General features: G+C 38.5%; 1 protein-coding gene across 1 annotated transcript; it reads right to left on the bottom strand.

The window, feature by feature from the left end:
- Nucleotides 1-6,059: 6,059 nt before the first annotated feature.
- On the bottom strand, nt 6,060-12,359 carry LOC308269662 (taste receptor type 2 member 140-like; the record flags this gene model as incomplete). The annotated part of the gene is made up of 4 exons (XM_080705026.1): nt 6,060-6,136; nt 8,389-8,917; nt 9,047-9,250; nt 12,288-12,359. 4 exons carry the CDS (start codon nt 12,357-12,359, stop codon nt 6,060-6,062), a joined length of 882 nt encoding a protein of 293 aa, XP_080561152.1.

Raw genomic sequence — 12,359 nt, 5'->3', positions numbered from 1 at the left:
AAATTTCATCATTTTCTTCTGCATCGCCTACAAAAGGCTGTCAATACATGCAGCATCATAATAATGCTTAGCCATGTTGTCTGAAAAATCACAAGACTCTCATGAAGGAATCTATGAACCTAGCCACGAGCAAATCATGGTGTTTTTTGGTTTGACATAATATGTGGGGACTTAAAGGGAGTATGTTATGAATTCTTAAGAATCAGATAGGCATAGCATTAGATTTATGTATTACCAAATATTCAGCGGTGATTTTGGACACTGGGGTTTTTCTTCCAGGCAATGGTTGATGTTGTATGGAGCATATGTACAATCATTTTAAGTGTGGAATTTGTAACTGGAAGTTTAGGGAATGGATTCATCGTTCTGGTGAACTGCCTGGACTGGGTCAGGAGAAGGAAGCTCTCACCTGTCGATCGAATCCTCACTGCTCTGGCCGTCTCTAGAATTCCTATGCTCTGGTTAGTCTACCTGGAATGGTGGAGATCTGTGGTTTACCCAGCTTTATGGGTAAGTGTAGAGTCCATTAGGATGAGGACCCTTGTCTGGATCGTCGTTAATCACTTCAGCATCTGGCTGGCTACAAGCCTCAGCATCTTTTATTTTCTCAAGATTGCCAATTTCTCCAACTCTGTTTTTCTTTACCTTAACTGGAGAGCTAGAAAGGCAGTTTCTGGGACATTGTTGCTGTCTTTGGTCTTTTTGCTTATAAATATTGTACTGATAAACATGTACATCAACATCTGGGCAGATGGATCCAAAGGAAACATGTCTGACCATTCCATTTTGCGGAATTCTACAAATTTGAGGAATCTTGCATTGATCAACACTATATTCACCATCATACCCTTCAGTGTGTCCTTGATGGCTTTTCTCCTGCTCATCTCCTCCCTGTGGAGGCACCTGAAGACCATGCAGCACAGCGCCCCAGAATGCAGAGATGCCAGCACCGCGGCCCACGTGAAGGCCTTGCAGGCCGTGGTCGCCTTCCTCCTGCTCTACACCATCTTTTTTCTGTCGTTTCTTGTTGGAGTTTCAAGCTCTGATTCCCTCTACACAAATCCAATCATGTCCTTTGTCCAGGCTACTATATTATTTTTTCCTTCGGTCCACTCCTATGTCCTAATTTTGGGGGACACTAAGCTGAGACGAGCCTCCATTGCGGTACTGTGGTGGCTGAGGTGCAGGTCCACAGAGGCTGGACCATCAGGTCTGTAGACCATTTTGAGATCATTTTACAGATTCTAGAGAAAAATCAGTTTCCACAAGATTCTTGTATGGATAAACTTGTACTTGTTAAAAATCTTCTGTTAACATTTAATTTTGTGAAGTTTACAAAATTATATTTGGAATAAAGACTAGCTAATTATATTGACACTTTAGCAGTAGATATACATAATTGCTTATTAGTATTCTAATGAATGAAAGATTATCAGTGCAGATGACTTAAGTATAATAAAATTTTATAGTAACAAATAATATGAATTTTGTGTCAATAATTATTATAAAATGATAAACCTATAAAATTTATGTATATATGCATGTAAGACATAGTTACCAAGATTAAAACTGTATAATTATACTCACAAAATGTATCCCATAATCTAGAAGAAGCACCAATATATCATATAAGAATTAAAAAATAATGTATAGATTGATATTTATGTACTAAATATATTATTTCCATTTCAAATAAAGTCCTATTTTAGAAATATTTAAAAAATTTTTATGAGTCTAATTATTACAATTTTTCTACTTATAAGTCAGATTTCTGAATTCCTGGAATAGATAATCACTATTAGGAATGTATAATTTACATAGGAAATACATGCAAAACTACAATTGCATTAGAAAATGTTTAATAGTTTTCAAATATGGACCACAATATATTTTAATTTAAATAATAGAATCACAAATTGTGACTGATAATAGTTTTCTAATTGTATATTATTCTGAAATATTTGTGTTTTTAAAGTGTAGTTCATCATGTATTTTCATGTGGTCTGTCTACTGTTGAACTTTGACTATTGACAGATGTTGAAATATTATTTTTCACTGACCCAATACATGATGAAGGAAATGATAATAGCCTAATAAAGTGTGTGTTACTAAATAGCATTAAGTTTAATTGTGAAGAATAGAATCTTTTACACTAATGCCAGAAATAAGAAAAGCTTTCTATTAGAGTTATGAGCCATTAAAATTTGGCCACAAAAAGAACTTATAAAAATAATAAAACATTTTTCTTGCAGACCACATGTTTACCTATTGATAATCAAATCAATCCACCAGGAAATAGTAGAAATTACTAAAATAATGAGTTAAGTTTAGCAATATTGTCAAATATAGTAAGTTCCATCTACCAACTTAAACTTTTCCTGCAGGGTCTGTGTATTAGGTTTTAAAATTTCACTAGCTTATATGAAAACATGATGAACCCAAACTATGCAGGATTCAGAGAAGACAAATCGCAAAACCATGAAAGCCAATATGTTTTCATTTGCATGTGAGCAAAGGAGAACTCAGCTTTCATTGACAAGCCAGCTATGTAGTCTATGGAGGAAGATCAAGTACATGGGTAGAGATTATTTTGAGCTATCTTAGAAATAGCAATGTTTTCCCTAAATATAGCCTCAGACTCTTCCTTAGCACACCATGGTCCTTTTCTGTTTGAGAGTCATCAGAGAATGTAAAAGAAAACAAGGGCCTATGTCCACCTGCAGAAACCAGGTGCTGGTGGAGTGTTAGGTCAGGAGATTATAAATCACAGTCAGGATGTTATGCATGGCTTCCCATCCTCCAGACTTAGTGAGTTTACTTTGAAGTATCAGTCATGGCAGGATTGTTGTTGGAAATGTAGCTCACATCTTACTAGCACTGGTGAAACACAGCAACTAGGAAAAGACACAGAATATGAGATTCTCTCCTCTCTTTTCGTCTCCAGCATTGGTTTGTTTGTGAAAGTTAATATAATCATAAAACAATGACAAAAAAATCAACCAAAATTAAAAAGGAAGAAGAACAACAAAAAAAGAACAAAAAGACTAGCAACGGTGTGAGAGAAAAAAACCCAAAACTCAATAAAACAGCATTCTTGCTAATTTACATATATTATGGCTTGGGCTCTTGTATAGATTATCTGTAAGTCTGTTCACTGTGATAGATTCTGGAGTATATTCCTGCCGAGACCACCTACTTCCTCTCGGCATCTGCATGTGTGACAACCTCCCACGTAGTCAAATCGGCATATAGCCCCGAGAGAGGGTGTCGTCTCTGGCCAAAGTACTCCCCACTTTTAGATATTCTTTCATAACTATTATTCTTTTAGTAACGATTCTTTTAACTCTCCACACGAATTGCTCCGATGGTGTAAGATCAGGACTGTGAGAGAAACTGAGTCCGTGGAATATAAACTTTCTGGTAATTTGTCTAAGCCTCTAAATGTCCTCGGCTTTGTTAAAATGGTAATAAAATCTAGTTAGAATTTAGATGCAGCGGCAGCATTCCAGTCAATAATTACAAACGCGGATTTCCCCTCTATCTCTGACTTTCATTAACACACAGTAAAAGCATTAAGTTAACTGAAACCATTAGCCCTAAAGGGGAGGCAACCGGTAACTGTTTATCCTTGCGATCCTGCCTAGATACAGAGAAGATAAACTTTATGAGCAGCTAATACTGCCCAATATAATAGAGCTGAAGGCTAGGAAGATTCTTGACCTTTACACCCAGTATGAACACTACCCGAGACAAAGAGGCACCACAAAGAGGCGCCACGTGGCTAAGAAATGAATATGTCTGAAACAAGGATAGATATAATAAATGTGTAAAAGAAAGGAAATATGGTGAGAATAAGAAAGGATTCTTGTATGAAGAAGAGCTTATCATAAGATTGTCCCAAATGGGAAAGAAAGGAATTAGAAAGATTAAAAGCAGGTTGCAGAAGGATTGTGATGTGGAAATGGATTATTTAAAAGAGGAATAGGCTTCTAATAAGCCTATCGTTTGAGGAAAAGTGTTCAGCAGCTAAGGAAATACATCTGACAACTAAATCTAAAAACTTCATGGTAATTTTTGGTGTTTATCTGCCAAACTGTGTTGTGCGTTTGCTTAAGCTTTCAGAATTTAGAAGGCAAGGCGGACACACCTGGGAGAACTCCATTACATCCACCATTATATCGCCACATCTTCCCATGCCTGACATATGGACTAAGCCCTAAAGACGGAAAGTTCCAAAAAGTTAAAGAAGACTCCATGAGAAGCTTATTCTCCAAGCCCTGGGTGTGCCGTTTCTTCTGGAATTTGCCCTTCGCAAGGACAGCTGGATCTGCCGCGGGATCCGGAGAAGACTCTGAGCTAATCTCTTGAAAGCCGGACTAACTTGTTTTTTTTTTTTACCTTGATTATTGATTTATGGTGATTACACTCCTTTCTTTCTTTCTTTCTTTCTTTTTTTTTTTTTTTTTTTTTTTACTATTAACCCCACTGGTGAAAGATATAAATTTTCTGGGTTCTTGTAATAAAGTGTCATTAGCTCAAGAAGCTCTTGTCCATGTCAGATTCTTTCCAAAAGCGCCGTAAATAGGAACTTAAAGGAATTTATTTCCTAGAAGGGAAAGAATCGCTGCAGTAAGTGGCTGCAGTACGGCACCCATATCTTCGCCCATCTTTTCTGAGATTGATTCGATTGCGAGTGGGTTCACGCCTATTTCGACTGAGCGGTTTGCGGCATATTCCAATGTCTCTCATTTGCTCTGTAACCTATTGTCAGCTTTTGGACCCATTTTATGAGTGTTTGTGCCCCTCTCTTGCCTCTGACGGCTTTGTGTTTAGGTGTCAGGGCATCGGTGTCACTGTTAATGAGTTCCGTTTAAGTCCTCTGGCCCTAGGCTCCACGCTTGGGCCTTGTCCTCTGTCTTCCTGCCCTGGGCCTGTTTCTCCCTACCTGCCCTGGCAGAGGGAGTCCAGTGTAGTCTTGGAGCGACCCCCTTTGACCCCGTGCAGGCACCATGCCTTGAGCACTATGAGCCCTTCATGTGTCTCTGGAGGTTCCAACTGAACTACCGCCAGGATGGGCTGTCAGGTCCCAGTCCATCCTTCGTCTATCTGGCTGCCTGAACTGACTGTCTCGGAGCAGATGCTGGGGAGAGGTGTGGGCAGGTACAGGCAGGTGCAGACCATCTGAAGATGTCTGGAGCTGGTGGAGAGATGGTCCCTACTGGTCCAAGGAGAAGACAAACATGAGGAGGATTCTTTCCTGTGAGTGAACTCATTCACCTAGTGTCTGCTTCATTGGACAATGGATTCTCACCCACTTCTCATCCACAAGTGAAATTGTTCCAGTTTATGAAACACTTAACATTAATATTTTGGAGAATATACTTACAAATAATTTTAAAATAATATCTTAACAACTACCACAATACTAACATGAAGTAGATATATAGCTAGTGTTAATGAAGTAAATAACCAAAATTATTGAAGTAAGAGAGAAATGAATCTGGATCCAGATAAATGTATTATTTGGTGCGTATATGTGTGTATTGTGTACAAAGTCAGCATTTGTAGAAAGAGTTTGGACTACATATACATACATAGGTCCCCATTCAGACCCCATGAAAACGTGCTTTAAAACCTCAGTACTTTCCTGGCACATGGTGGCGCACGCTTGTAATCCCCGTGCTTGGGAGGCGGAGACAGGAGGATCGTGCAGGTTCGAAGCCAGCCTCACTGGCTTAAGAGATCCTGTTTCCAAATAAAAATATAAAAATAGGTCTGGGAGTGTAGTCCCGAGGTAGAAGGGCTTCCCCAGTACCCCCCAAACAAACAAACAAACAAACAAACAAACAAAACAACAAAACAAAACCTCAGTACTTAATAAATACCATATACCAGCTTTGATTTTGCTGCCTATTTTACGCATTAGTGTTCCGTAATGATATTTGCTCAGAACTAAAGAATAATATTAAATTGTATAGATAAGAAAATCTGTAAAATAATACAAATAAATGTGTGAAATATATGTTTATTTGCATGTTAGAAAATGAGGGTTCAACATGTTATTCATCTCCAACTACTAAAGTCTCCAGGCCACTGTGTAAGGTGTGCACTGTTGGATGAAGCTCCCCTGAGCTGCCTGGAAAAATACAAGATGTTCATGGAAGAAATCTATGAGCATGGTAAACCTAATGACGTATCTGAAGGCCTTATGAAAACATGAACAAACCAGACCCCAACTCAGTAGGACAGAAATCATAAGGATTAGATCTGAAATCAATGAAATAGAGATTAAAAGAATAATTTAATAGGTCAGCGAAAGATAGTTTTTTTTTTTAAGAGAAAGGATATTGGCAAACTCTTACACAAATTAAGAAAAAATAAAGATGAATCAAATAAATAAAATTAAAGACAAATGGGGGTCATTATCACAAATACCACTGAAATTCAGAGGTTCATTAAGAGAATATTTTGAAAAATTATATGCCAATATATTGAAAAACTTAAAAGAAGTGGAAAAATTTCTGGAGATATATGGTCTACCAAAATTGAACCAAGAGGATATAAAAACCTAAACATACATCAACAAGAAGCAGTAATAAAATGTCTTTAAACAAATAAAAGCCCAGCACTGGATGAACACACAGCTGAATTTTATTAGATTTTAAAGAAAAATTATTCAAGCCAGGCATGGTGGCACAAACTCCTAATCTCAGTATTTAAGATGCTGAGACAGAAGGACTACAATTTTGAGGACAGCCTCGGACAGTAGTGAGACCCTCATCATACTAAGGAAAATCTGTTTCAAAATAAAAATTTAAAAATGTGGGTGAGAGTGTAGTTCAGAGGCAGAATTTCTCTGAGTTCAGTCCTCAGTACTAAAAAAGGAACAATTACTTAATAAAATATAAAAGAAGGAAGACGGGTGTGGTGGCGCATGCTTGTAAATCCCAGCATTTGGGAGGCTGAGACAGGAGGATCATGGTTTGCGGCCAGCCTCAGCTACTTAGGCCCTTTGCAACTCAGTGAGACCCTGTTTTGAAATAAGGAATAAAAAACAAGGCTGTGGATGTAGCTCGGAGGTAGAATGCCCCTGGGTTCCATCCCCAGTAACACACACACACACACACACACACACACACACACACATAATGAAGAAACTCAAACCCATTCTAGATAGCTTTCAAACAAAATCTGATACCCTCCTACCAAAATCTGATAAAGACATAACAAATAAAGACATAACAAAGGCCTGGAGCATTGCACAGAGCCTCCCAAAATGGAACCACCAGACATATTTCTTTTGGATTCATGAATATAGACATCAACTTGCATGTTTATAAGTGTGATATTTAAACACAGGAGGACCAGAGACACCAGCAGTGTTACTGAAGCCACCCTTTTTACTCTCCATTTCAGTAGAGAAAAGTTGAGTTCCCATAATTGACTATCTTCAAGAAATAAAAGATGCTGAAGTTTGTAGAAAGCCAGAGATTAAAACATAACAAAGACATGACACTGAAGAAAAAAATTGAAGAAGACACTTGAAGATGGAATGGCATCTTATGTTCATAGATTGAAAGAATCATGTCATTTGCATAAAAATGGGTGGAACTGATATAATAAATGGACCATCATGTTAAGTAAAATAAATCAGACTCAGAAAGCAAGTATTGTTTGGTTTCTCTCACATGTGGAATTTATTTATTTTTCATATGTAGAACTTAGAAAAAAAATAATGACAAAATAGTAGAAGGGAGGAAAAGGGAACCAGAGGGAGAAAGGGGAGGAGAAAATAAGAAAAATGGAGAGCACAAATATGATAAAAAACATTATATACAGGTATAAGATTGCCACAAAAAGGTGCATTATTTTGTAAAATGAAGATTTCTTAATAATTATAATAGAAATATATATCTTAAAAATAACAATCATAAGCTATGATTTAATATTCATTTCCATTGAAATTAAAATGGATAATGGTATATACCAGAAAATTATATGGAAAATTTTAATGCATTCCCCAAAGTAAACAGCATATGCCTAATAATGATAAATATGTTTCAAAAGTTTATAAATTTGAAACTAATAATAGGCATAAAAATTGAAATGAAACAGCCTCAGATTTTTTAAAAATATATATACTTTTAAATGTAATTCTAACTTTGTAATCTGTTTGGTTAAGCATTATTCTATTTTTCATTTGTAAATTTCACAGTCACATACGATGGAAGAACATTAGAAAAGTATGAATTTATGACATACAGGAATTTCTTTCTCAAGAATATGCACGACCATTCTTTAAATGAATCAGGGACCGGTGAGTTCCACATTCTTGGAAACTACATCTTAGCCACTTTAATACTGAAAGGGAGGCCTGTCTCAACTTACTGTCTCCCAGAATCAGGACACAAGAATGACCTGAAGGTAAAGATAGCCCAGTAGCCAAGTCAATAAAAAAGATGAGACCTTGTTCCTGCAATTCAAAACCAGAAATTTGCATGACAAGACAAAAGAAGAAAATGACATAGACCAGGAGGAAGGCAACCATAGTCTGCAAGGCCTTTATGTTGGCCCTGGCACTGGTGTCTCTGGATCCTGGGGCGCTGGGCTGCATCCTCCTGTGATGTCTCCACAGGGAGAAAATGAGCAGAACAATAGCTATCAGGGACACAGAAGAGGGGATGAAAAAGAAAGCAACGTTGGTGAGTAAGAGAGGCCTGGAGCATTGCATAGAGACTCCCAAAATGGAACCACCAGACATATTTCTTTTGGATTCATGAATACAGACATCAACTTGTGTATTTATAAGTGTGATATTTAAACCCAGAAGGACCAGAGACACCAGCAGCGTCGCCGAAGCCACCTTTTTCACTCTCCACTTCAGGTAGAGAAAAGTAGAATTCCCGTAATTGGCTATCTTCAAGAGATAAAAAATGCTGAGGTTTGTAGAAAGCCAGAGATTAAAATGATTGGCCATTATCCAGAAATTATTACCTATTCTTATGATTTCTGTATTCATCAACAAATCTGGGTAAAACACAATTACCCACAAGCTGCTGGGCACTACTGAGAGCAGACCGATTCTGGAGACGGCCAGAGCAGTGAGGAGTCGATCAGCGGGTGAGATCTTCCTTCTCCTGACCCAGTCCATGCCGTTCACCAGTGCGATGAATCCATTCCCCAGAATTCCAATTATGAATTCCACACTTGTGATGATTATAATTGCATGTTTCATGAAATCATCCATTGTCTATAAAAGAAGGTCCTGAACTTTAGTACCACTGCCAAAAATTTGCTTATACTTTCATTCGAAATGCAATGTCCATTTGATGATTGGAAATGACCTCTTTAAGAACCCCCGTATACAATGACACAGCAGTAAATGTCCAGTTTGTTTAATGACTGGATTCATAGTTTTCTTCATGAAAACCCTGCATTTTCCTGGACCTCCAGCCAAGATTTGCCTTTCAGTGAGAAGCTCCCACTAGCCTGGAGTCTCTTGGAGCTGATGGGGAAGGAAATAACATCTTTTGTGCTGACATGCAAATGAAGACACATTTATTTGCATTGTTTTGGTTGGGGCCTTATCTACATATTTTATCTGGCCAAATGAGTTCAGAACAAGTAACATCACAAAATTATAGTACATAGCTGGTACATGGAACATTCTAAGCACTGAAGATTTATCCCTACTACAAACTTAGATGTGTATAGGAACTCATGCAGATGATCTCCAAGGCTCTTTGTAGAAAGTATCTGAAGTATGTAATCTCTTGGAGGTCAACATTTCTATAGTACCGAGAAAAAGAATCTTTTATAATTTTATTTTATTTTATTTTTTACCAGTGCATGGGTATACACATTCACATGTGCACACATTTACTTAAACCAGTTGCCTCTTTCCTCTCCAATAATTGAGGTTTGTCACTGAATTCACATTAAATATATATATTTGTCACTGAATTCACATTAAATATATATACATATTGCTCATGCTTTTTACCATGATAGCTGTGAAGTTATTCTTTTAAAAATGCTTCCAGGATAACAGACAATATTATCAAATGTAGGTAAAGTTTGGAAATATTTTTCTGTGTATGTAGTGATGGAAAGCTCTCTGTGGTCCCATGAAGCAGTCAATTAGGCAAAGAAGTTTACTCACACGGCAAGAATCCTCTTTACTCTCTGCTCATTGCTGGCCCAAAAAGGATGGATGGGTAAATGGATAGGTGGATAGGTGATTGAGTTGAACACTCAGGCTTATTTACATCTGTTGAACTGTTTAGCTACAATCTCAGTAAGGAGACAATATGCAGTCACCAGTATGGATCATGTAACTGTTTAGAAATTATTTTTAGCCCTATGTCTCTGACATTTTTTCTCTTTAGGCAGAACAGAAATTACTCACAAAAGAGAATGAACTATGGTGCCCAGTAAAGAAAGATAGAAAGCAGGAGAAATTGATGCCCTGGAAAGCAGCTCTGTTCCCCACGAAGCTCCTGATGGACTGTGCAGGATAGAGCCTGTGCTATGGCCAGAGTTTCCCTGATGATCTATGTGAAACACAGTCAAGGGGCAAGAGCGGTAGCCTGGAGGAGTGTGTTAGTCAGATAGCATGTAAAGAGAGACAACTTGAGTCTGGTAAACCAAGTAGAACAAAGAGCAGGAAGGCTGGTCCCTGTGTTTAGCTCAGTGGTGATTTGGATCTGGGAGTGCTCCATGAGCTCCTGTGTCGAGGGCTCAATCTCGAGGACCACAGGTATGGGAGCTGGAGCTACCGGGAAGTGACTGGGCTGTCAGGCTGATTCTAAACCATGAATGAACCCATCATTGGGTTGACTATTTACTAGCATTAATGGGAGGTGGTGGAAACCTTGGGATGTGGGACCTAGCTGGAGGAAATAGTTCACTGGGGATTATCTTGAAGGTGTATACATCTCTGATCTCTTCTTTTCTCACTCCATGCTTGATACCTGCTGATCTCAGTTATATTTACCATGGCAAAATGAGAAAACCAAGTAATCAAAGTGCCAAAACTGTAGCTTGACCCCAAAGAGCCAAACTTAAATGACAATTTCTTTAATTAGTTCATTGTAGTCACCCATCTTAATGGAGTACAAGATGGTAGAAACATACATGCAAGCTGGGCGTGGTGGCGCACGCTTGTAATCCCCGCGCTTGGGAGGCTGAGACAGGAGGATCACACGGGTTCGAAGCCAGCCTCAGCTACTTAGTAAGGCTCTCAGCAACTTAGTGAGACCCTGTTTCCAAATAAAATATAAAATAGGTCTGGGAGTATAGCCCGGAGGTAGAAAGCCTCTGGGTTCCACCCCTGGTACCACAAAAAAAAAAAAAAAGAAACATACATGCACACATCACTTATTTAGCCCTCCCCCACTTCCCATCCTGTCCCTCCTCCCTCCCTTCTTCTTATGTTTGGCTTAGTGGTTGACTTTGATATGTTTGTGAATGTACATCATGCACTTTAGGTGTATTTAGTATAGTGAAATGAAATGGATTTAATACAATAAAAAGAAAAAAATGAAACAAAAAAAGGACAGAGAGAAGAGATTAAGTGTGAAAGAGGAAAGAAGCTTGTAAAAGGGGCGGGGAAGGGAGCAAGCAAACAAGCATGCACATACACAAACAAACAAAAAATAAAACAACACTACAAATATATGAATCCTGACAAGACATGGCCTTTGCAGTCCTCCTGGTTCTGTGTGGATTATTTCAGCCATTTAAGGTTCACATTCTATAATACGTTCTCAAGTATGTTCTAAACACTCTCATTTGCTCTGTAACCTATGATGTCAGTTTACAGCCCCACTTTTTGGTCTCCTTCAAAGATTGGGACCCTGGAGCTAGTGTCTCTCTTTGTGCAGGTGCTGGGTGCCATTGGCACCTTTCCTGTTGCAATCCTGGGTCTCTAACTCTCAAAAAGAGCCAGTCTCTGAGATTTTCTCAGTCTACACAGGTGGTCAGTATCACTGGGGCTGAATCTAGTACTAAACGCAGGTGTCTATGCTCAGCTTTCATCTATCCCCACCTATTTAGGCAGTGACTGCTTCTGGGACCAGATCCAGCATATACATAGGAGTCTGTGTTCTTCACAGATAGGGCTAAGTTGGTCTGACTTCTCTCTGGTCACCATGATTGGGTGGTCTGTGGTAATCTCTGGGTGCCCTATTAGGTCTCTGTGACCTTTGGACTTTTGCCTGATTGGACCTGGGCCCTGTCTGCTAATCTATGCCTCTGTTGTATCTGACAGCAGACTCCACACTCACCTTCACCAGGATAAAATGCAAAGTCTCAGACTCTGTGAGTCTATTACTTGTTGCAAGAGTCCCTGTGGCCAT

Source organism: Muscardinus avellanarius, assembly GCF_963383645.1.
Source record: "Muscardinus avellanarius genome assembly, chromosome: 11".
NCBI classification, from domain to species: Eukaryota; Metazoa; Chordata; class Mammalia; order Rodentia; family Gliridae; genus Muscardinus; species Muscardinus avellanarius.
The sequence above is the reverse complement of the archived record's forward strand: the minus strand, read 5'-3'. Positions and strand labels throughout refer to the sequence as shown.